The sequence below is a fragment of the Momordica charantia genome (genome assembly GCF_013281855.1).
Source record: "Momordica charantia cultivar OHB3-1 chromosome 6 unlocalized genomic scaffold, Mcharantia_2.0 BLBB01000006.1, whole genome shotgun sequence".
Lineage (NCBI taxonomy): Eukaryota > Viridiplantae > Streptophyta > Magnoliopsida > Cucurbitales > Cucurbitaceae > Momordica > Momordica charantia.
Window position 1 is genome coordinate 25,677,387 of NW_028275164.1, and position 25,453 is coordinate 25,702,839.

The 25,453-nt window shown below is 36.8% G+C and overlaps 4 protein-coding genes and 1 long non-coding RNA gene across 7 annotated transcripts; 2 read left to right on the forward strand and 3 right to left on the reverse strand.

The window, feature by feature from the left end:
- Positions 1-232: 232 nt before the first annotated feature.
- STN1 (Nucleic acid-binding, OB-fold-like protein) lies at positions 233-3,687 on the reverse strand. 3 transcript variants are annotated; one of them, XR_015791261.1, is made up of 3 exons: positions 2,910-3,682; positions 2,162-2,327; positions 233-250 (listed from the first exon to the last, which is right to left on the reverse strand). XR_015791261.1 is itself a non-coding variant. In XM_088124808.1 (2 exons), the coding sequence occupies exons 1-2, from the start codon at positions 3,350-3,352 to the stop codon at positions 1,198-1,200; spliced, it is 489 nt and encodes a 162-aa protein (XP_087980934.1). In that variant the 5' UTR covers positions 3,353-3,687; the 3' UTR covers positions 893-1,197. The 3 variants fall into 3 exon arrangements, 1 of the variants encoding a protein (XP_087980934.1); XR_015791260.1 differs by lacking the exon at positions 233-250 and adding an exon at positions 893-1,243 and having other exon boundaries at positions 2,910-3,681; XM_088124808.1 differs by lacking the exons at positions 233-250; positions 2,162-2,327 and adding an exon at positions 893-1,243 and having other exon boundaries at positions 2,910-3,687.
- A 3,682-nt stretch (positions 3,688-7,369) lies between these two features.
- Positions 7,370-13,374, forward strand: LOC111015300 (protein NETWORKED 1D). Its single transcript, XM_022290289.2, has 6 exons — positions 7,370-7,542; positions 7,706-7,864; positions 8,070-8,131; positions 8,242-8,501; positions 8,650-11,630; positions 11,967-13,374. Exons 4-6 carry the CDS (start codon positions 8,399-8,401, stop codon positions 13,197-13,199), a joined length of 4,317 nt encoding a protein of 1,438 aa, XP_022145981.1. The 5' UTR covers positions 7,370-7,542; positions 7,706-7,864; positions 8,070-8,131; positions 8,242-8,398; the 3' UTR covers positions 13,200-13,374.
- Positions 13,375-18,056: 4,682 nt separating this feature from the next.
- Positions 18,057-19,550, reverse strand: LOC148211015 (uncharacterized). The gene is made up of 2 exons (XR_015791538.1): positions 18,831-19,550; positions 18,057-18,513 (listed from the first exon to the last, which is right to left on the reverse strand). It is a non-coding gene; the product is annotated as an uncharacterized LOC148211015 (long non-coding RNA).
- A 156-nt stretch (positions 19,551-19,706) lies between these two features.
- On the forward strand, positions 19,707-22,514 carry FKD1 (FORKED 1). The gene is made up of 6 exons (XM_022290258.2): positions 19,707-20,082; positions 20,193-20,318; positions 20,940-21,372; positions 21,589-21,825; positions 21,908-22,015; positions 22,114-22,514. The coding sequence occupies exons 1-6, from the start codon at positions 19,732-19,734 to the stop codon at positions 22,320-22,322; spliced, it is 1,464 nt and encodes a 487-aa protein (XP_022145950.1). The 5' UTR covers positions 19,707-19,731; the 3' UTR covers positions 22,323-22,514.
- Positions 22,515-23,210: 696 nt separating this feature from the next.
- LOC111015289 (protein LIFEGUARD 4) lies at positions 23,211-25,119 on the reverse strand. Its single transcript, XM_022290259.2, has 4 exons — positions 24,574-25,119; positions 24,355-24,468; positions 23,621-23,778; positions 23,211-23,511 (listed from the first exon to the last, which is right to left on the reverse strand). The coding sequence occupies exons 1-4, from the start codon at positions 24,824-24,826 to the stop codon at positions 23,305-23,307; spliced, it is 732 nt and encodes a 243-aa protein (XP_022145951.1). The 5' UTR covers positions 24,827-25,119; the 3' UTR covers positions 23,211-23,304.
- Positions 25,120-25,453: the final 334 nt, after the last annotated feature.

Consider the following 25,453-nt stretch of genomic DNA (forward strand, 5'->3'; position numbering starts at 1 on the left):
GTGCATCTTAATACTCTATCCTAAAAATATTTGTCAGGGTAGAACCTCCTCAAGGAATATAAGATTTTTATGAGGCTGATCTTGAGCCGCCATCCAAGAACGAATACCTTCGTTTAAGAGAATATTTTTGGTATAGAAAGTCTCAAATTCCGGATCTTTCGCTGCACGGATTTCCTGAGAAACGAAATCATAGGCACGTAGGTTCAGGGCAGACCAACTACTCCAAGAGCACTCATCCATAAACTGGTTACTGGTACAAATAACATAAAGAAATGTAACCAACGTTTATTGGAAAAAGCATCTTAACAACCGCGGAAGGTAAATTGGAGCTATTCTAGCATGGTAAGAAAAATTTACTTTTGTAAGTAAAAGTAATAAAGACAAAAATACTGAAGTGTCAAAGGAACATGTCTAGACCTCCCCTTTGATATATTTACAAAGTCAATTCCCTGCTTCTCACAACTCATTACTTCCTTTTCGTGCTTATTTTATGCCAAATATTGTAATCTCCCATGATTTTCCATTGATTATAAAATTCACCTCCAGTTATGATCTCCATTCAACAACAGCACAATTAGATCATACAGAATCAAACACTTAATTTATACCAAAATTACTAAATTAATTATACCAACCGTCTCTCTGTTCTCATAAAAAGGAAATGGAATTTGATGAGTCATGGGTAGTAAAAGATTTGATTATTCCATTAATCATTTGATTTGATGTACAATTTAAATATAATCCATTGGCTGCAAGATGGAAGCAACTTAATCTCATTTAATAATTAGTGAAATTTTGAACTTAAGGTAGCTAGTCAAAATCCAAAAACTCGTTAGTTCAAGTGTAGGATGTCAAGATAGCTAGCTAAGAGTCAACAAACTAAAACACAACATACAAAAACAACTTGTTCATATCGTTTATAATCCATGAACGTGATTTCTATACCAAAAAACAACAATTTGTTCTTAGAAAAGTCAAGGACAATTCCCGGTATTTAAGATGAAAAAAAGCTATTCAAATCAAAACGGTGGGGAAGGGAAGGAAAAAAAATGCTTTTTAAAAACTAATTTGACAGTCCTCTTCATTGTATTTGTAGCCCATCAAATCATGAGGTCCTTGTCCATCGTCTTCTTTGTTTTTTCATTATAGTCATCAAGCTGGTCAGAGGCAGCTCGACCTCTGTAATTTGTAGCCACCTCAGCTAGCCAGAGCCAGAAGCCCATTTAAATTCCTTGCAATTGGTCTATTTATCACAACAGTTTGCCATATAGACATAAGGTTAAATGTATGTAAATCGGTTCAAGAAAATGCAAATTAGACAGGGTCGTCTTTCAACTCCAATTTGTTATATATCTAAGCTCGGTTGATATGAACGTAAAATCTAAATCAATGATTTAATCATTCTAAGCACACAAAAATCAATAATAATATCCTATCCACAATAATAATATCATGAATGAATCATACCATCGATCAAGTTGTTAGGGTGATTGAATTTGTCTAACACCCTTATTCTAAAAGCACAGGAACCCTAGGGGCAACCCACTTAACAAGGCTTGGAGTCTCTTGATCATAATGACTTATAAGTCTCAAGTTCAAACTTTATGATAAGCTTAATATCAAAAACCTTAATATTTATTGGGTCCATGCCTTGGGACGGGTGCGGGTGCCCCTGGGTGTAGGGAAGAAAAGTCCCAACTCCAAAAAAAAATAGAGCGTAGAGGAAACTACCAACACAATGGTAATTGACACCTACTTCTTCTCTTGAGGTCGGATGTTCAAATTCTCATATCCCAATACTTGAAAAGAAAAATGAAAAAAAATTCAAGTAAAATGAAAAAAAAAAGTTCAAAAAGAGGGGATAGTAGCTCTTTCCACTATTTGTGCTTTGAGGGGCCCTAACATACCAAACAGAAGTCTTTCACAACACCAAAAACAAAATGCTCTTTGTTCAGGGATTCACTTGAATAGCTTAGGAATAAGAGAGCAGAGCAACATGAACCAACCATTTTCATAGGTTGCAACGGAAAGGAGTAAGAATGACTGGAAGCCATGGTAAAACTTCAGTGACACAGAATTCTTGCATTGACTGAGGTCAAAAGTGAAGGGAGATTTTGGGGTGTGCAGTAACACAGGATTCAATTTTGCAGTTTGAACTTACCTTTCATTTGTGTTCGTAAGCCACTCCTTCCAACCAACATTGACTTGTTTGTTTCTGACCTTTAATTGCTCATCCTGTGCCCATCCTTGCTTGGGGTTATAAAATCGCCATATCTTTCTCTCAAAACTGATATTTCACTCGAAAAGAATCAGTTCCACAGAACCCCCTAAAAAACAAACAAGCCAAAAGCTTTAGGTTAAGGCCCATACACCTACCAATCATGTTTTCTAAACAAACACCTTCACTGCTACTTGATGTTACGGATGGGTAAATTCAGATGACGCTTGGTATGGGGTTGAGATGAAATTTTTTTTGTAGTGTTCACAGTTTAAATTGTATATTTAAAAATTTTGGACTTTTAGTGCTCACAGTGCCATGCCATGATGCCACCATCCATTTGCTTACATCCAGAGCACAAAATTTTGCTATTTAGTATCGGCCTGCCATTAATTCTCCTTGTTCAACTTCAGCTCTTCCTACCATTCTAAACATGCAGTTGCAGTAATAACTTAGCTTGCATATTATTGTATAATCACATCAGTTCAAAGACCAAGCTGTTTTGTCAAAATTTTGTACAGTAAACTTCGACAAAGAGGAATATTTTCTGCATCCAGCAAAAAGAAACAAAAAAAAAAAGAAAAAAAGAAAAAGCGCACACAACAAACAACATTAGAGATAGCATTTCAAAACCAGAGGAATCTACAGCTATGTGGGTGTAGGCAAGAGGTCATAACACTTTAGAGCCAACCTCATGCAATCCAACCAATGCAGAATCTGAGCATTTGGGTCATCCTCAACCACAACATCTGACACCGTGATCTGCACCACGCCCCTATAGCTGGTGACCTTCCCCCGGACTCTACCAACAATCCCAACCCTAATTTGGGCAGCGAAATGGGTCGCCATATTAGCAATTATTCGAACATCTGGTGGGCGCCGGCTTGCAAAGTAAGGCGAGCTCAGCTGATTGAGCCATAGAATACAGCTAACACAGCCGGTGCCATCGTCGACGGAAAACTTGAGAAATCTGTTGGGTTTGAGGTCACGGGAGACCACGACGCCGACGATCTCTGCACAGGAGACGGCGTGGCCTTTGCGAGAGAAGGAGACGGCATCGGAGGAGGAAGAAGATGAAGTTTGAGTGAGTGAAAGAAGGTCAAAACCCAGGAGCTTAACGTGGCGGTGGTCCATCGGAAAGCTACCGAAATTCTCCGATTCTGACCGAGTCGTTGCCGATCCAACAATGTTAAAGTTCTAGCCCATGGGTTTCTATTGGGCTTTTTGGATGATGAGGCCCAATTTGATTGTAGGCTTCATTGATAGGCCCATAATCCATAAAGCCTATAAATAGGAGACGACTGAAGGAAGAGTAAAGAACCGACATCTGACAAAGGAAGTCATTTCTGTGGGGGCCACCTCACACTCAATGCCTTTCCTTCAAGCCAACAACATCATGACAATTTAAGGATTTTATTTTTGTTTTTTTATTTGTCTTCTTTAGTAAATGAACAAGACAGCATAATTTTGTAGCAAAATTAAATGAAAAAAACTCTGAAATAATAAAATCAAAATCGTTTTTCTTGTGAAAATAGAGTCCTGTCAAATAGTTTTTAAGGATTATTTTGTAGACTATGCTTCCTTTTCATTATTTTTAAAAATAAAATAACTTTAATTCTTTTTATAGATAAGTTATTTCAAAGACCATCCTATAAATAAGTTATTTATTATTATTTTTTAAATATAAGAATGAGAATCGAACTTACAACTTTTTAATTTGAGATAACATCAATTACCACTAAACGATGCTCGTTTTGGTATAAATAAATTATTTATTGCGGATAAGAAAAAGAATAAAAATAATCTTTGTTAAATAGTTAACTAAATATATTTTTCCTAACTTTTAAAACTTTAAATAGTGAAAAATGTTAAACTCCATGCTCCCGAACCCTAATATTATTTACAAACTACAAAGACATATCTTTTCCTTTCATCACTTTGTTTTCTGTGCATAGGACAAAGGAGGAACGGTTCCCCCAAGACATGGGAATAGTGGCTGGTGGATGACAAACCAAAAAATTCAAAAGAATATGTGATTTTATTTGTCTTTCTCCTTATATATCCTTCTAGACTTTTTTTATAAGTACAATAAAGAGATTTGAACTTAGTTATGTTCATGTTGTCATATATCTTTTTGGATCGATCTCTGTAAGAATAGTTATTTAATTTACATAGATATGAGTTAGTAAGTTATTTATTTATATTGTATGAAACTCATTAAATAATTATACATAACCAAACACTCTCTTATGTACAAAGTATATATTATCTCATTAGCAACATTGTTTAAGAATTAAAAAATGAAATAGTTATGTATATGAGTTTGAAATTTCTATTGATAACTGGTTTAAAATTAATGAGAATTGAACTTTGAATTGAAAATAATGGTACAGGACTTCTATTATTTCCTTGATTCATAATTAAACAAAATTTGTGACTGTTAATAAGACAATAAACTAACCCACAAACCACAAATTTTAGCAATTAAGGATGCTTGGTTGTATATGGTCATAAGATGCACACATAGACAACGTTGGAAAGGGACCATGTTTCATATTTAATATTATATTATATGGTCAAAAAGTTTTTAATTTGTGTAGATCAAATTCAGCCACGTGCTTGAGTCTTGATGGTCAACAATCTTATCCGACACAAAATAGATGTACACAAGTTTTACTTTTTCAAAATGTTAATAACCTTATACCTGAATGAATATAATTTCTGAGAATAATTTAGATTTCTTTTTATTTTATATCTCTAGAATTAAAAATGAGTTTCATCTTCAATCCCCTCATCTACATCAACAACTCTCTCTAATTAACAACAATATGAAAATTAGCTGAGTATTTAGTATATATTGAGACCGCAACCTATTAGTTTATTTGTAAATATTTGTTTAGATTACACTCCTTAAAGATATAAATTTAGTCTCATATTAGAAGTGAAATAATTTTTGGTGTACTAATGACAACATTTTTATAGATATAAAAACTTTGGAAGAAAATCCAAACCTTTATAACCTAGGATTAACTAGGTAGGTAACATATATGTTTGTGTAAGAATTCGCACAAGGTTTGACTTGGTGTAGGTCGAACTCGGTTGTTGAGCAACTTCGAATCTCCTCGGACTGACCTGTACAAGAGGGCAAACTCTTCAACGCTTAAGTCAGCAAGCAGCTCGGATTCAATAAGAAGTTCGAGAAGAAATTCGATACCTGAGATGAAAATGAAACCCTCTATTTATAGGCGAGAGATCCGACAGACCTCACGATCGGCAGTTATCTTTGTTGTCTTTCAGGTCGGACCTGTCGGGCTACGTAGCTCGAACCAAAGCAGGTTGAACCATATTCGAGAACAAAGATGTCAGGAAATTGCCAATCTCTGACCTCGGTTGGTTCGAGGTGGAGCTACCGAAAATAGAAGAGTTTCAATGTTGATGAATACTCGTCCTCCACGTGGCACTATTGTGAAAACGGTTAAATACTTTTTTTGCTGTATGAAAAAACTTATTTAGAAGAATATATAACTAACGATCCTACAAATTCTACATATTTACCCTGAGATTGTTTGCTTGACAAGTTTAAATCTAGCAAACAATTACTTTTTAAAGTTAAAAAGTCCAAAAACTTCATCAAGTGCTAATTTCATATCCACAGAGGATTCAAATACATTCAATGTATTTATTTTTGTTTAAACAATACTTATAATTTATTGATTCAAACAATAATAAAAAGCCAACAATATAATTAATAGCATTTGGATTTGGACATGAAATTGAGTGTGTGAGTTGTGGCTTTTTTTGGGTAGACTTGTTAAGATGTGAGCAACATGTTTGGGCCAAATGATCAATGCTGTCTGTTGTGAAGAACATCCACTGTCTCTCTCTCTCTCTCTCACCCATTTTTCTATTTCTTGCACTTTCCATTCTCACCTTTGTTTTTGTTTTTGTTTTTTTTTTAATTTCACTATAGAGAAAGCCCTAAACAAACATACCAAGCATGCCTATGCATATTTTTTCCCCTAAAGCAAAGCATGATTCTAAACCCCTACTTGTCTATTATTCTCATCATTTTCACTTATACATTACCCATATTTTTTTATTTAAAAAATAACTTTACTTTAAAAATATTAATTATGCATCATTCCTATTATTAAATTTTAATCAATGACCCATTAATTATTTATGTAAGGGAAAGATAAATCTAAAATATGTTTGATCTACAATCTAGAAAATGACATTCCCGTAAAGCACTTTATTTTCTTCCTTTTATTTTTTCAAATTTTTTGTCTCATAACCTTTTTTTCTTCTTAAAAAGAATATCTCATACATTCATGGCATGAAAGATGATTTGTTTAGTTAATAGTAGGTTGAGAAGAGATTTTGTGATATAAACACCATGATATGGCATGTGCATTTTGTAATAATTTCAATATACATTTATTCATCCCATCATTATTCTACTTAGTATTATTTTACAAGTTTAAATATACAAATTTTCCTTTAATCACATTACACAATACACGCAAATATCAAACTTCGGGAAAAAAAAAGAAAAACAAATACTTAAGATTGAGAAACTTTTTAAGTACGGGAGTAATTTATATTTATATTATAAAAAAATACTTACGAAATAAAGAAAAAAATATTCGTCAAGTTAAAGCAAACATACTTGAATGGTAATTGACATATATCTTCAATTGACATGTACTTTTTCCCTCGAGGTGAAGGTTCGATCCTTCATATCCCTAAATTATTGTACTAAATAAAAAAAACCACCCCCAAACTTAAATATCGAACATTTTGATGATATATACCTCAGCCAATTACACTATAATTAAATTGACAAAAAGGCTTCAAATTTACAAATATTTGCCTTCAATTACTCTCCTCATTAATTCTCCTTTTTTTTTTTCTTTTGAGGAAGTAATTATCCAATAGATAGATCTAAAATCATGGGGAAAAAGTAAGGGAACTTGAATATTGCAATCTCTATTTATTTATTATCATTAATTGCTGAAATCATGGGGACAAAAATCACTCACAAAGTCAAACTCTTCAGAACCCAATGGAAGGTTTATTTTTGTTGGGGCAATCGGTTAAATGGCCGAAATTTAGTAAAATCCCAAAGAAACAACAAAATGGGAGAATAAGACATTTTTGAAGCTCTAAACAGAGCAATTATTCTACTTCTCTTTCCAGTTTCCATCATACTCATACGCAAGCCTTTATTTCGTTTCCATTCCGTCCCACGTTCCTATGTCAAACTATTCCCAAAATCTCCCTCTCTCTATATTTTTCTTTTTCTTTTTAACAAATAAAATTGAGTAAGTATGAAGGAATTGATCCAGATTTGTATAAATGACAACAGAAAGATCGATTCTTTACTTTCTTTAAAGGAAAAAAAGTTGGCAGCTTGCTTCTCTCTCTAGTGAAAATTTCTCTCTTTTTTCCTTAACGGTGGTGTTTGCTTTTCATCTTTGGGCACAGAGTTTGCAAAAAGCTGAAATATTTACCAGTAGACTGCATAAAAAGCAAGGAAAACCAGGAGGGAGAAATAAAGAAGAATACTGAAGACATGGATGAATGGAAGAGAAAGCAAAAGCAGCGGCAGTAACTATTCCAGGATTAAAACAAAGAATCTGTTTGGTAAACTCTTTGATCCTTGAATATTTCTCTGTAACACGTATCAGTTGTTTGCAAAATTACCATTCAGAAGCCATTAAAACTCCTCTTGCTCGCTCTTGTTCTTGGAAATGATTGCTCCTCCTGATTTTTCACTCCAATTCTCCAACTCTTGCCCATAATGTATGAATCTGACGCCCTTTGCTGTGTGAATGTTGGTCTTAATCAGGTAGATTGCTCGAACTACTGAGCAGAAAAAGATTAATGAACATAACCCATCATGTTGTTCAGGTACTTATCACTCTCTTTTGGACCCTTTTCTCAGTTAACTTTCATCTTCTAAACTGAGTATGGAAAAAGCTAAATTCTGGCGTTTCATTCTTTTGAAAACTTGCTTTTAGATAACAAGGCGACCAGACCAGAGACGACGGCTTGATCCAGTTTTCATATTCTTTGGCTGGGATGGTTGGGGTTCACATTTGTAAGGTTTTGGGTTAATTCTTGCATCTGGGTTGAAACACAAAGAGTGAGTGGTGCAGGGCGTGGGGTGGGGAATCCATGGAAACCCCTTTGGTTGCAGATTCTAAGCGTTCGTATTCTTGGTGGTGGGATAGCCACATAAGCCCAAAGACCTCTAAATGGCTTGTAGAGAATCTTTCAGGTGCTCCTTTGTCGTCTGTGCAACTCAAATTTTCTAATGTTCTGTTCTTGTTTCAAAATATGATTTTCAACTGCTCCCTTTCGCCTTGTCTTTGTCAGTTCTGCTCCATCTATGAGTAGTCATTTGATTTCTTATCTGTTCTTGACAGACATGGATGAAAAGATCAAACAGATGATCAAGCTTATTGAAGAAGATGCAGATTCTTTTGCAAAGAGGGCTGAGATGTATTATAAAAAGCGTCCAGAGCTTATGAAACTAGTTGAAGAGTTTTATCGAGCATACCGAGCGTTGGCCGAAAGATATCATCACGCAACAGTAGTGCTTCACCAGGCTCATCGAACAATGGCAGAAGCTTTTCCTAATCATATATCCATTGTGCACCCTGATGATAGCCCTGCTGCTTCTGATGCTAATTTTCGGACACCTGAGAAATCATCCCATGTTTGCACCTCATTTGATTACAACGCTCTGGAACCGGATGCTCTCGGCTTACCTACATTTTGTGTTGGCCTTGGGGAAAAAAATCAAGTTTCCAGCAAAGGCTCCAATTTGATGACAAGGGAGAAGTGGTTGAAGCATCTTAATGAGTTGTTCAATTCAGGAGAAGCCAGGAACCTTTCAAAGTTTGAAGATGGGACGGCGAGAAAAGGTCTCAATTTTCATGATCTCGATTCCGAAGAAGAGAATATACAAAATAATGGGAGCCATGATTTTAAGAATCAAGTAACTTTCGAGTCTGAAAGGGTGGACAGAGCTGAGACTGAGATTTTATCCTTAAAAAATGCGCTTGCCAAATTAGAAGCTGAAAAGGAAGCAGGCTTACTTCAGTACAATGACAGTCTACAAAGGTTGTCTAAATTAGAGTCCGAAGTCTTTCGTACTCAAGAGGATTCGAGGAGTTTAGACGAAAGAGCTGGTAAGGCGGAGACCGAGGTTCTGACTTTGAAAGAGTCCCTCGCCAAGCTAGAGACTGAAAGAGAAACCAGTCTTCTAAAATACCAGCAATGTTTAGACAAGTTATCTACTCTACAAGACAGCATCTTGTATGTCCAAAAGAATGTCGAAAATACCGAGAGAGCAAGTAAAGCCGAAACTGAAGTTGAAAGACTAAAATGGGAAATTTCAAGTGTTGAATCTCATAGAGAAGCTGCTCTTGTCCAATATAGGGAGTCTTCAGACATAATTTTAAGCTTAGAGGAAAGAGTTGCGCATGCAGAAGAGGATGCCAGGAGATACAAGGAGCAAGCTGATGAAGCTCAAAGTGAAGTTTTAACCATTAGAGAAGCGCTCACACAATTAGTTGAAGAAACAAAAGCTGCTGGTCTCAGGCATCAGCTGTGTACAGATAAGATTGCTGGTCTGGAACATCAAATCTCTAGCGTCCAAAAGGAGCTAGAAAGGTTACAGGATGAAAAAGATAATGGGGTTGCGAAGTTGAAGGGTGCTGAAGATAGGTGCCTTCATTTACAGAGATCAAATCAGATTCTTCAATCTGAGATGGAATCTATGGTGCAGAAGATAGGCACACAAAGTGTAGAATTAATAGAGAAGCAGAAGGAGTTAGGAAGGCTTTGGGCTTGTATGCAGGAAGAGCATTTACGATATGTGGAGAATGACACTGCTTTCAGAACATTGCAAGAACTGCATTCCAAATCTCAGGAAGAAATCAGATCAATGGCCCAAGAAAGCCAGATTCAGGTTCAGACATTGAAGGATATGGAAAGTCGAAATCAGGTTCTAGAGGGTGAAGTCCAGAAGATTGAGGAGGAGAAAAGGAGCTTGAAAGACCTTAACTTATCATCGGAGATGTCCATAAACTGTTTGCGGGATGAGATGTTGAATATGACTACAAATTTGGAAAAACTAGAAGCAAGTCTTGAGTTTCAAGTTGACCAAAAGAATTCTCTTGAGAGAGAAATGTTCTGTCTAAAAGAAGAGCTAAACGATCTAAAAGCGAAGAATTTGATTATGTTGGAGCAGATTGAGTCCGTCGGCTTTGCTCCTGAGAACTTTGGATCATCCGTGAAAGAACTATGTGATGAGTATTCAAAGATGATAGATAATATTGAGATGGAAAAAAGAGAAAAATCAGCTCTCTTGGAGAAATTGGAAGTCATGGAAGAACATTGCGAGAAAAATTCTCTTCTAGAGAATACTATCTCAGATTTACACATCGAGTTGGAAAGTCATCAAACAAAGGTGAAGATATTGGAAGAATGCTGTGAACTTCTCTCAGGAGAGAAATCCACTCTTGTGACTGAGAGGACCATCCTGTCTTCTCAGTTGCAGATGGCAACTGATAACTTTGAGAAACTCTCAGAGAAAAACACTCTTCTTGAGAGTTCACTTTCTGATGCTAACTCTGAAAGAAAACGACTTGCTGAAAATCTGGAAAAGCTTCACTGCTTGAATAATGATCTTGAAGAGAAAGTAAGGTTGCTGGAAGGCAATCTGGAAGATGTACAATTGAAAAACTTGCATCTCAGGAAGTCATTAGACAGGTCAGAGCATGAGCTTTTGGAAGCAGAACAGATTTTGATCATGATACAGAATGAGAAGTCAGAGTTGCATAAGAGAGTTGAGGAACTTACTATTATGTGTGAAGAGGCTAACGCGATTGTGGAAGAGAAAGAGAACCAAATTGTCAAACTATCTGGTGATAGCAAACATCTAATCAGTGAGATAGCATCTCTGCGGAAACTAAACTTTACTTTGGAAGTGGAACTTGGAAAAATGCTAGAAGATGTCAAACGGCATAAACATAGGGAGAAAAGTTTGAGGAGTGAGCTAGTAAAGAAGAGAATGAAGGTTGAGAGATGTGAGACTCAGGCTGCTGAATTGTTTTGTGAGCTCCAAATCTCTACTGTTCATGAAATAATATTTAGGGGAAAGCTTCTTGAACTCAATGAGGCATATGCGAACCTCAAAGACAGAAGTAATTATAGAGATGTGAAGACTGACACTCGTAGGGAAAGAATCAATAGCATAAGCGATCTAAGTGGGGAACTAGGAGCTCATTTGGCCAAATATATCTCGGCTGTTACGTCTTTGAACGATTCTGTGACCTATCTGGAGAAGCATACTCTTCTGGGAAAAAAAGCTCACAAATATGAGAAACAAGAAGTAAAGGTAATGATTTTATCTGCTTATAAACAGGGCATATTGCTATATTCATGCATTTTGTTTGGGAGAACTTGGTATTGCTTGAACAGTATGAACTTTCTTTACAGCTTGATGCTTCCAGTTCCAGCTCACTAAACTTAGCCCTTTTATCTCAAAATAACATTTTCATAAATCTTTAACTGGTTTTCAGTTTGGATTTTAAAATTTACTCCTACATTCGAACCGTAAGTGTACTGGGAGGACAAGAGATGGTAACTGTCATGACACTGTGATGCCATATACTTTCTTGGCCTATTTTATTTTATTTTCTTGGTATAAAACTTATACTCCATTAATTTGCAGGATATCGATCCAGTAGATCATCAGCATTTTGAATGCTACCAGCAAGGATATCACGATCTGATTGCGACACTGCACAATGGATCTTTTGAATTGAAAGATTTGCATAGAAGGATCCAGGCTGTGGAAATGGTTGTAATAGAAAAAGTGAAACTTGAGACTCTTGAAAATTTGAATTCTACTAGCAAACAAGAGACGGTAACGAGAAAGGTTGAGGCGACTTGTGGAAGTAGTTTGGTTAGAGAAAATAACCAGACAAGGCCAACTACTCCAAGAAGAGAGATTGAACTTGGAAATGAACTGCAGAGATCAAAGACTAAAGTATTTGAAGTTAGTGGTGAAATACTGACAAAGGACATCATTCTCGATCAGATAGCCAAATGTTCTAACGGAGCTGACAGGATAGAGAATGTAGATGCTTATAATCAGATGCTAGAATTATGGGAGGCAACTGATGAGGATGGCAGCATTGATCTTATGGTTTGCAAATCTCAGAACACTGCCACTTCTTCAACTAACTATAACAGGTTTGAAGTAGTTAAGGAGCAGAATAAGCGCCGCTCTACTGATTCATTGGTTGAGAAAGAGGTGGGAGTGGATATATTAGAGACCACAAGTAGAGTGCCAGTGCCACTCCACAAACGCAAAGAGAGGAAGATCCTTGAAAGACTTGATTCTGATATGCAGAAATTGACAAACCTCCAAATAACTGTTCAAGATTTAATGCGGATCGTGATTACAAAGCAGAGTAAAAGGAACAATGCTGCGGAATATGACACCATGAAAGAGCAACTTGATGAAGTTGAGGCTGCTGTCATGAAGCTGTTTAATGCAAACTGCAAATTGATGAAGAATGTACAAGATGGTACCCTGTCTTCTGATGGAGCATCCACCATTGTATCTGATGAAACTGGAAGTGTCCGAAAACGGATAATCTCAGCCCAAGCAAGAAGAGGGTCCAAAAAGATTGGGCAGCTGCAACTTGAGGTGCAGAGGTTACAGTTTCTTCTACTGAAACAAGATGAAGAAAAAGAAAACAAGAGTAAGGCCAGGATCATAGAACGACCCAAAATTCGCCTGCAGGATTATCTTTATGGTAGCATTAGAAGCAAGAATAAGCACAAGAAAGCTACATTCTGCGGATGCATGCACGCCACCATGTCTCCAAGTCCAACAGTAGGTCCATGGAGCTATTCAACTTCATTGTTAGATAATCAGCATAGATTAAACAACTGAAAATGAAGGTCTCTAGACATTTCTTCCAACTGAGTTTCACACTCACATATTTACTTTTTTTCATACAGTAGGGGATCTACTTTTCTGTAGCTTTCAGAACATCCTGTACGTTTCAAGCTACCATCTAATTTAGAGGAAGCTGTTCTAACAATGAATTTGCTTCCAGTTCACTGCATCTTTCCAGAGTGTCTTGATGATATTCTATATTTTTATTTTGTTTTTGTTATTAATAAGAAGACTAGCTGACCATTCAATTATAATGAAAGAGAACATTGGTAGTAGATGATCTTCGAATTTTTTACTATATTTGAGGATGTACATTCTGTTTATGGCATATTGAAGTAATGCAGATTATATAACCTATGCTCTTGCTCTAAATTCAGAACAGAAAAGAAAAAATAGTTGAAAGGAGGAGAGCTGCTAGGCAAGTTGCGGAGGTCTATCTATACACGAGGCCAGCTCTAAAGATGGCCTTTTACCGAAGCTAAGTCTATTTTCTAGCGACCGAACCTTGCAACTGATGTGAAGGATGGCCATATACAGTATAGTAAAACATGTCACACAACCTGACTTCCAAAGTTAACTAAAAAATTAGCAAAATGAAATAGAAGGAGAGCAGATTCCCCAACTGCAAGGAGACAAGAGACAACCATCCCAAGGCAACCCAATTCTGGGAGTGATGGAATCTTGCGTGTTTTGTGTTACCTGATTTTGATGCAAAAAGGACTACTTTGAACGAAAATCTACCTATTCTCTCCTTATCTTATCTTCCATTTCTTTAGGAAAAAACAAAGGCATTCTACTCGTACAAAATTTATTCAGAAGTCACAGATCTAACCTAGACAAAACATTCGGTCAAGGGCTTCCTAATTTGAAAGTATGCAACACAAAAATGCAGAAATTGCAATGAACAACACGTACAGATATGTTTCACTCATCCTCTTTTCCTAATTGTAATTTTGTTTTCTTTGGCCCTGCTTCATAATTCTCTTCTTTTAGGTTTTCTTTCCCTGAGTCCTTTGCTTTAGTTTCTACTTTCCAAAAACACTTTTGATTTCTTTTTTTGAAAATTACCTTTTTAGTTTTAAATTTTGAATAAGATTCTGAAAACTTTTACAAGATGCAGACCACGAAAAAGAAATTATTGATAAACAAGCATACCGTTTAAACACAGACAATTACAATCAAAATTGCCATTAAACACCCTTAAATGCACGATTAAACTCTATATGGTAGATTTTAGGATTAAAAGGGAATGTTGAATCGAGGGAACTGTTATGAACTAACATGAGAAATGAGATAAATTACCAACCGTCACGTGAGTTTTGCTGCAGTTCACTTTCTGCTGCAATTGATTAAACAATTTTTGAACCATCTTTCCTATTAAAGCCAGCTTAATCATTCATATCCTTGGAGATCAAATGACCTGGCCAGAATCCACTTGTTTCTGGAACCAAATGAGATATATAATTCACCTCTTATGCCTATTAAAGACCACAGGAGAACTTTTTGTGTGTGTTCTTTACTTCTTTAACTGCTCCACTATTCTCTTAAAATTGACAGCGTTAATGAAAGATTTTGGTCACCTCGCAGTGCATCTCTTCCACTGTAATAAAAAGGCTGCCGTTTTTACCACGCCCTGTACACCCATTTCTGGTTCCATTCAGAGATTGGAATCTCAGGATGTCTCTCTTAACTCCGATAACATGGACAGAGTTGCAGAATTCACTTTGGCTCCTTCTGCAGATTCTCTCCTTCTCTCTCCATAGAGACGTCATCACCATTCCCCCAAACGGCCTTTTGCTCCAAAATACTGCTCAAATTTCAAACAACCTTTGCAACAACCGAAATCAAAAGCCATTACTGGCCATGAGATTCCTAGATTTCAAGTGAATGCTTTGAAACCAAACTTGGAACTGGCAGTACAAAGCCCTTCTGCTGGAATCATGACTTGATTTCTCATTCACCAGCTTCGAGCTGGAGTATATTATTATGTTGGTTATTACACTTTGAAAGATTTGAAGATATTGGTTTGTTGTTGCAACTTCTCTTAACCGAAAACTACCATCTGGTTCTGTCGGCTGAACAGCTCCAAGAACATCAATCTCTTAATGGACATACATATCAGAAATAATCTTGCTGAGGAAATTCTGCTCTACATTTCAGTGAAACCAAAAAAATGAAAAATTTGAAGAAGGTTCAAGGATTTAATGATGGGAAACCAATGGCTATGTTCATTCCAAGCTCTGTTATGCAAAATACGGACGAATTATTAATTCTCATTCAAAAACCAATAAGTGGACAAAAAGAATGTTTGAGGAACTTAATTGATTGAAATCCTGATGGGAATGATGACACAACGGAAGAAAGAAATTCCTTTTCGGGATTCTCGTAGCTCTATAATGGATAACCATCTCTTTACAGAGGCCTACACCATAGCTACCCATAGCCATGCCAATTTGATGGAAACGAATAGAGAACAAAAACGTCTAATAACACAAAAGAGCAACAAAACAATGAAATAGGAAGGCCATGTCGAGATGACCATAGAGAAAATGAGGCAAAAGGAATAAAGGTTTTTCCTTTTTGTTCAAAAGCAAGAACTACGCAACAAAACCACTTTCAGAAAAGAGATATTAAAAAATAAAAATGAAAAAGAAAAAAAGAACAGTGCCCATTTCTCCCTCTCCCCCCTCCTCTGTGCTTGATCTTTTTCAGGGCCAGAAAATTATGAAAAGTGAGTTTTTTTTTTTTGGTGGGCATAATAAAAATTGCAGAGAAGGAGGCAGATGATGAGGATTGTACGAGCAGGCACGCGCATAGTAGCATAGGTCACTCTCCGTTCTCTATCTCCAACAGAAACAGAAACAGAAACAGCAACAGCTTTGTCATACAAAGGCTGAAGAGAGGGAAGCTTTGGATCAGCTCCAAGTTTTTGTCTGCACCTTCAAACATGTCGGCTTAGGACATTGCCAACACCTATGAGTTATGCCAATGTAGGAATTTGAATGCAATGTGTTCACCTGCTTAGGTCACTACTAGCACAGCTTGATCGGGAAGGGAAAGGACCGATTTGGTAACATTCACGTTTCTTGTTTCAATTCTTTTAAGAAATCTAAATATTTTACGGTTAATTCTGATTTCTCCGTAAACATTCTCAATTTTGAAAACAACCAAAATAAATTTTTATCGTACTTGAATTCTTCGAAGTTGACACCTATCAAATGGACCCGAAAGGGGCCCTCTTTTCTGGGATGTGGCCCAAATTGTGGCAGAGCTGATGGGATGTGTGTTTTGTGTTCAACTTCAAAACTTTGAAAATGGGTTTGTGGGTTTTCCTTTGCTCCGGTTGGCCCTACTGCTTCATTCAAACTTCAAACATTGGAAGAAAAAAGGAAACATGATTGATTTGGGATCCCGGGACATTTCAGAACAAACAAAAAAAACCCAATGGAATTTCACTCATTTTAATGAATATCCTCGTTGATCGGTCAACTTGTGATCATTGCCTCAAGATTATTCCCTTTCTTTCTTTCAAAAGGGTTTATGGTGATTGATGGGAGACTAAAGTGTTTTAATTTTCAACATAAAACATAAATCATCCATTATTTCCTTTAATCTTGATTATTCCCAATTTGAAGTATATAGTTTAAATTTCAATGTCAAGTTGACTTTTATTCCTCCTTAGTTAGAATTAGACAAATTTTCATAAAACCATATGTAATCACGTGAATTAATTTGGTTGGCAACGTTCGGTTTGTAATCATTTAATCTCTTATCTTACCATCTACATTACAAATATTCTTACCAGTTAGCTACTTAGGATTTAATATGCTACGAGTTACTTAGATAATTAGATATAGTAGAGACAACCAAATATAGTAGGGTCAGACGATTGTATTGTGAGATCAGTCGAGGTGTACGCAAGCTTACTATTCTTATGAACCATTTTATTTAGATACTTTCCATCTTACATTTTACCTTACTGCTCATCTCGTAGTGATATGGAAAAATAAATTATTAGTTCTAATAAATTAACCATTTTTTAAAATTGGCTCCAAAAATCTCGACTGATTTCTTGGATTAGTCTTTAGAAAATATGCAAATTTCTTCGCTTCTAAAAATAACGCTAACAAAAAAGAAAGATTGAATTGATTAACTTATTATTTAAAAAAGATGTTTCAAAATATTAATAAGAAAGTACAAGAGAAAAGACAGCAAAGTTTACCATCTGATCAGAAATTCTTTTTGTTTCATAATTGGCTAATTGACTTCTACCTTTTCCCATACAATAATGGATTATACTTTGGTTAAAGTAGATTACTTTCTCCCTCAACAGGTAATTTTCTCATCTGGGTTGGCCCACAAAACAATATTTCTTTGCTTAGATGTATTACTTTATTTTATTTTATTTTATTTTTCTCTTTCTCTTTCATTCCACTTAAAAAACACTTGCCATTTTGTTCATCTTCATTTTTCTCTCTTGTCTCTCTTTATAGCATTATGTTGGCAAAAAAGCAATTAAAGTTAACAAAAAGAAAACAATTATATTGTTCAAAATTCTTATATCTTGTAGTTTTTTATTTCAGAAGTATATATAACACAAGTTTATATTTTATTTTGATCCCTACCAAAATTTTAGTTTCTAAACTTTGTACTAAAAAAATGCATTTTAGTCTTTGTTATTTTTTTAAAAAGGTATGTTAGGTAGATTAAAACATATTCAAAATTTTTTCAAACCATTATAATAAATTAATGACAATGACCAATATGGTCTTATATGCAATTTGAGAATCAAACAAAAATTACAAACCAAAATAAAATTATTATAAAAAAATAATTACCAAAATATATGACTTAAACATATAATTCTACTTTCTATTTTTTTTATGAGATTTATCTCTTTTTTTAGTACAATATATGAGGATCGGAGATCAAACTCACAATCTCTTGATTGCATTTGTATCTTATTTTTTAAAGGAAAGAAAACAAAACAAATCAAAATAAAGTATCCAAACACCCAAATGCAAGAAAATTTGTCATTTCCATAAGCCAATCTTCCATTCATATCATTGATTCCTTCCGCCTCAAAGTGTGTCTCGCAAGCCTGTGTGCTGCATCATTGCTGTCCCTTCACGAGAAGTTTAAGGTAATTTATAATCGGTTCGCAATATCTCTCGTTGTCGTTGAAATAATCAACCCCGTTTCTGAAAAATTGTCCATATCCATGTCCTATTTGAAGCATTTATATCTCCTTTAAATCAATTGTAGGACTATCATTCTGATCCACTACTTGTGGTTGCTTACTTTTTACCTAATAAATCAAAACATAAGCATATAGATAAACCAAATAAATAAAGAAATACATGACATATGAGTGATGTGTATCCTCTTGAAATTTAGTTATCATTTTGTTCATAATTACAAGGCAATTATAGGTGGGGTGTGATCATCCAAAATTGTCATTTTCTCTCATTATAATAATGAGAATGTGAATAAAAAAAATGCAAAAGTGTAGGAAATGAAACAATAGAAGCAAGGAATATGATTAAAGGTGAAAGATATATATGATAGATATGCAATTGTGAGTGTAGTGTGAAGTGTGTACATAAATAATATAGAGGGAGCTACCTCACTTTTTGACTTGGCCCAAAGCTCATTTTGATAAAGACTCTTGGGGATGTGTGCATTTTGCCCTTTGCTCCTCTTTTTCTTTTTCTAAAGGAAGAAGCTGATTTGAATCTCATGAACATCAACACCTCATTAAAGCATAATCCTCGATTATTTCTTTCAATATTCTGCCTCCCTTATTCCTGCAAAACTAATAACTTCTCGTTCCATCATTAGGACAGGAGATGTGACGTCCGAGTAGATAGGAGGGATATATGAATAAATCGATACCACATATGAATGAGAGAGATCTTGAGATCATAGAAGAATGGTAAAAAAAGACTTAAAAGAATTGTTAGTCACTATCTATACCACCTTCCTTTTCGATATCTATACCACCTTCCTTTTCGATAACTCAATAGTAAGAATTCCAAAGTTAAACGTGCTTGACTATAGTAAGGACTCGTGTTGGTCTATAGGGTCAAATCCAGATTCCAAATCGCATCATTTCAATACTTAAAATCAATTTCTGAACCTTTCATTTATATAGCTTATTTTGAAAAGGAAAAAAAGGGTTAAAGATCACTCCAATCATAAAAAAAGAAAACATTTTGAGAAAGAACAGTAGCAAATGAACTAAATTTTATTTCCCAAACCATAACCAGAATAAAGCGTTGCTTTTTCATAATAAATAAAATAAAAAGATTGATTTTTGTTGTAAATGTAGGTGTATCTTTTGCTTTGGGGGCACATGGGAAATTTGACTAGTGTGTGGCCCACATTTTATTCACTGTGTTGACCATATGTTTGAACCTTGAAGCATAAGCATAAAACCCTGTGCTGTTAAAAGAGGCAAGGCAAGGCAAGCTCCCACTGTGTGTGAAGTGTGAAGTGAAATTGAAACTGTGTTTGAGGTTCTTTAATGGATGAGTCTTACCCATTGAAGGCGTGTAGAAATCAGTTACCGGAGAGCCCAAGAGCTCCAATGGAGTTTCTGTCGCGCTCGTGGAGCGCCTCTGCGCTCGAAGTCTCGAAGGCTCTGGCTCCGGCGCCGGCGCCGGCTCCCCCTTCTTCGTGCTTGCTGAACATGCCTCCAATTCCCAAATCCACAAGTGGGTCTTCGTGTACCACCTCCTCCATGTCCATTCCCGAAGATGTCTCCGGCGACTTCGACGACTTCCCTGTTCTCCACGGAAACCCCCATTTCTCTTTCTCTTCCTCCGCCACCTCTCAGCTCGTCCTTGATCGCATTATGTCTCAGTCCGTCAGGGAGGTCAGATTCTTGTAAATTTCATAGCACAAATTACAACCCTTTTCTTTCTTCAACTTTCCTAATCTTAAATCACAGATTTTCATTTTCCTCTGCTTTGCTCTGTTTTGCAGGAAGTGTCGCCTTTAACTTCTGGGAGGCTTTCCCACAGCAGCGGTCCTCTCAACGGCGGTGGCTCTTTGACGGAAACAGACAGCCCGCCGGTGTCCCCCTCCGACGACTTCGACGACGTTGTTAAGGTACCATACCCAACCCAACAAACAGACAAATCTCTCTAGAATTTCGAATTTAGGAGACAAGCCTTCTGCTTTCTCTGTCTCCCTCTGCAGCCTTCTGATGCACACTCTGCAGTCTGTAGTGTGTTCTAAGCCAACCCAACTGCAACCTTGCTGCAGCTTTTTCTCCTTCTCCTTAAAATTCGTATTACACATTTCCAACATAAAATGCTTTAGATTAAAATAATGCTTCTTTTCTTAACTTATATACTTAAGTTTGGTGTTTGTATCTTGTAATTTTCTGTAGAACTCCCCTTTTTAGGAAGGTAAAGTTACCTGAGCCATGGTTAACAAAAGTAGTTTGGTTTAGGATCTTGCGGTATGGTAAAAATGGAGCAAGTCCCTGGTTTTACTTTTACCGCGTCTGTTTCTTTCCAATTTGGGAGCCAGCAGTTTCTGGCTCTTGCTTGCTTGCTGTGGCTTCCTTTTATTACGTAACCAATGGCCTAAGCTTCACAGTAAACAGTAATCCACTTGTCATTTTCATGATGTCTAAGAGATTTCTTTTTTGAATTTGTTTAAACCAACAATCGTTACTTAATCTTTAACACTGATTTCTCTTGACTGATCTTCCTCTGCGTGCAGTTCTTTCGAGCCAACCACAGCATTCAGCCACTGTTCACAAATGGCCGTGCGAGTGCCGGAAATGTCGGTGGAACTGCCGGCGGCGGATCAAAGACGGTGGGGAGGTGGCTGAAGGACAGAAAAGAAAAGAAGAAGGAAGAGAACAGAGCCCACAATGCCCAACTCCATGCTGCTGTTTCGGTTGCTGCGGTGGCTGCTGCGGTGGCGGCCATTGCAGCATTCCAAGCAGCTTCTTCTTCGTCCAAGAAGAATGAGCAGTCGGCTAAGACGGACATGGCGGTGGCCTCAGCCGCTACCCTGGTGGCTGCTCAGTGTGTGGAGGCTGCTGAGGCAATGGGGGCTGAAAGAGACCACCTTGCTTCGGTTATTAGCTCTGCTGTTAACGTTAGATCACATGATGATATCTCTACTCTTACTGCTGCAGCAGCTACTGGTAAGACAGCAAAAAATTCGTCTACTCCCTTCAACTTTGGTTCATAAAAATCTAGAAAATCTGTAACTACAAAAACCGAAAACAGAGCAAATGTGAAAAACAGAGTGTGGAAGTTTAGATGCCAAGCTTTTGTATATGTGTTTCTTCTCTCAGATGAAAAAGAAACAGACCCAAAAATGTAAAATATGAAGCATTTTTCTGTCTTTGTTTTTGTAGCTCTACGAGGAGCAGCAACACTGAAGGCAAGAGCACTAAAGGAAGTATGGAACATCTCATCAGTATTACCAGTGGAGAAAGGAGTACCAATGGGTGTCTGTGGTAAAGCCAACACACCTCATTCCAACGATGGGCATAACCAAGAGGCAGAGATTCACCAAGCTGAGAATTACCTATACGTTCGAACCCAAGATCTACTTGCTAGAGGCACCGAGCTCCTCAAGCGCACCCGCAAAGGTGTTCTTTCGAAACATATTTTCTCAAACACTTCTCCATTTGGAAATAACATTGATGCGATGGGTTTGAATCGATAATGCAGGCGATCTTCACTGGAAAATAGTTTCTGTTTACATTCACCGCACAGGGCAGGTGATGCTGAAGATGAAGAGCAGACATGTTGCAGGAACAATCACCAAAAAGAAAAAGAGTAAGTGGTGGCTGAATGTTTACCATTTCATTAACAACTTGGTAATTATAGTTGAAGCTTGATGTTCTAATAGTATTTGTTGTTGGCATTGGGTGCAGATGTGGTGTTTGGGGTGTGCAAAGACGTACCAGCATGGCCTGGACGACATTTGTTTGAGGGCGGAGAGCAGCGACGTTACTTTGGATTGAAGACAGAATTGCGAGGCTTAGTAGAGTTCGAATGCAGAAGCCAGAGCGAGTATGATCTGTGGACACAAGGCGTTTCAAGGCTTCTTTCGATGGTAGCTGATTCAAAGAACAGATATTAGGAAGTTTTAATGTTTCATCTCTGTTGTAATTGTGACTTAGATAGTGCCTAGTTTAGTTGAATGTGGTTAGTTTCAGCACTTTAATTTCCCCGTTGGAAGAATGTACACAGGGAAGGAGGGAGATGGCAGGGAGATCTGAATCACTTGTGGCAGAAATCCCAATAAAAACCATTATTTTGATCGGTCCTAGAAGCGGAATATTACTTGAATCGAACCTGCTAGAGACTTGATACAAATATTTTTAAGGAAAGAACATCTAATGATAAATTAAAAAAGAAAAGAAAAAAAGGGACATCTAATGATGAGCAAGTAACAATGAAACCTGTCATCGAGTAACAATGAAAGAGCAAGCAAAAGGCAACGGCCGACCGTGGCCCTGTTACCATTGAAAATACTCGAGTTGAGTTGAGGTGATGTAAAATTCAAACCCATAAAAGAGGCTCCTACACAGCTTGATTTCTCAAACGACATTGATTTCAGTTGGTCAGATTATTCATTCTTATGTCGGTGCACGATGAAGATTGACTGGAACACCATACCAATACAAGATACGAATCTGATTTCCACATCATTCCTCCTATGTATGATAGTTGTAGATGCTTTAGTCACCTTGCAAGAGAAGTTTCCCTCTCCTACTGATTAATTTCATTAACTTAATAGATCTACAAATTATCTTGAGAGAAAATGTAGTTCATCCACACACATTGACAAGAACGCATTCAACAATAGCTGACTTTCAAGTACAAGTATGTGCATTTCGGGATATAATCTATTTAGTTACAATTGGCATGAGACTCAACCTATCACCTGTAAACAGTAAAAGAAACATTACAGTTTGATGCTTTTCACAACGGTGTTATTAACAGGGGAGAAGAAGAGGGAGAGAGAGAGAGAGAGAGCGTACGAACATTTATTAATAACAATGATCCTGTTTCACAAAGGAAAAATCTCAGTGGACACCTAACAACAATGTGAACCCTCTTCAATTTTCAGCTGCTCTAAAGATTTGTAGTAGAGAGAGGAAAAGGTTGATGATGTCTAAATACAAGGCAATAGACGCCCATATGTACTCGTCGTATGAGTACCTTTTTATGAGATTATCGGTGTCAAAGACGATGTATCCACAGAAAATGATGGACGCCACACACCCATAGATCATCATAGAAGTCCGACCCAATGGGAAGAAGGCCTGCACCCACGAATGGAGTTCATATTTTACTAATGAAGAACTAAATTCCAAGTATACTCACAAGGGGTTGCAACTATTGAGCAAAAATGTCTTGAAAAAGCACAAGTACCTGAATCAGACCGAAGAACAGGAGGACAATCAGAGCACCAAACAGAAATGGACCAAGGAAGTTGAAATCATAGCCTCTTCTGGCCGCCCAGAACGTGTACAGGGTGAGACTAACCACAACCACGGCAGTTAGAATTGCAGCCTCGAGAATTGCTTTCCCTGTTCATGATTAGTTCATAAGTTTCAAAGCTCAGACCACGAACTATTTCTAAACCATTTTTACCAACTTATACTGTTATACAAAATGTAAATCATTTTATACCCGAAAACCTACACCAAACTTACAACCTCCTAAAGCCAAGCAAAAACAACAAATAATCTGTTGGACTGCTTTAATTCGTAGGCCGTAGGCCACGCTGAGGGAGAGGGGGAGAGGAGGAGTATTTACCACATATCTTTGGATCCTATCAAAGAATAGTCATTTCACAAGATATATCATATCAGCATCTAAATTGTGGAACCTCTTATCCTATGGCCTGAAGAAATGTCAAAAATCATCTTCCACGAATAATCAGCATCTTAGATTTTCATCGGTGGACTTAAAATAGAAGGATTATTTAGGAGCCTATCTCCAGGGAGAGAAGAAAAGAGCACCCAATATGGAATCTTGAAACACAAAGACATGGCCGAACGAAGAAATCTATCCCAAAACACGCGACAACATCGACTCAACTAAAAACCTATATTCTAATTTCCAATCACCAAAAGGGATAAATCAAAGATTACTCTACTCACCGCTTGTATACGCGCAAGTCAACCCAATCGCGAACGCAAAAGATATCGTGAAAATACCCAGGAGAATCAAATTTACCGGGTGCTTCTGATAGTAATAGTAGAGCGGGAACAACACTGTCAACATTTCCAAACAATAACAAGAAAACCCCAATCAGAAACGAATAAAACCCTAAAAAAAGAAGAAAAGAACAAATCGGAGGGGAGAGGAAAAACCCTAACTTATAAAAGGCGTAATGATGAGAAGGATGTACAAAGCCAGGCCTGCCCCAGTAGTCGCAAAGAATGTAGAAATCGGGCGAACATAAACAACAGTAGCCGCGACGGCAATGGTGGCGAGCAGTTGGATGGTAATGATGGAGTAGATCTTCCGAATGAACGCCCATCGGAGCTGCGGGCTCTCGACCATCATCGGGTACAGCGGCGTGGATCCGGACTCCACATCAGTCTTCCTAAACGGCGGCTGGTTCCACATCTTCGAAACGCCAAGTACAAATCCAAGGATAACAGAGAAACAAAGCTTTAATCAAAGATGTTTGGCGGACGGCAAAATGATCGAGAAAGATCGGAGGTTGGACAAATTGGCGGTTTGAGATTCGATCCGTTTGCAGAGTTTATAAGATGGAGAGATTCCGGTAGACGGAGACTTCTGGATGGATCGCGTGTTAGCGCGAAAGTACAATAGGTTACTTTCTTTCTTCCTTCTTACTACTATTTTTTTAAATTTTTTCTTCTAAATTTTCATGAAATTCTAAGTGGTTAACTGGGTTTCCTTAACATGGAAGAAAGGAAAATTTTTTTTTCTAAATAATGTTTATTTTCAAATTTATTTGTAAAATAATGCTTGTTTTAAAACATATCAAATGTATAATGTATAATGCATTAATTAAAACTTATCCTAAAAATAATGGTTTTGAAATTCTTCGACCACGAATAACCACACCATTTTATAATCGTCTCTCACGCACGCATTTGTACATATTGATGTTGATTTTTTTAGAAGAAAAAAATAAAATATTAATTATATTTAATATTATATAATAGCATAAGTTTTCCAAATTTAGTTTTTGGCATAGTGGATGTATCCCTTAAGGTTGGAATA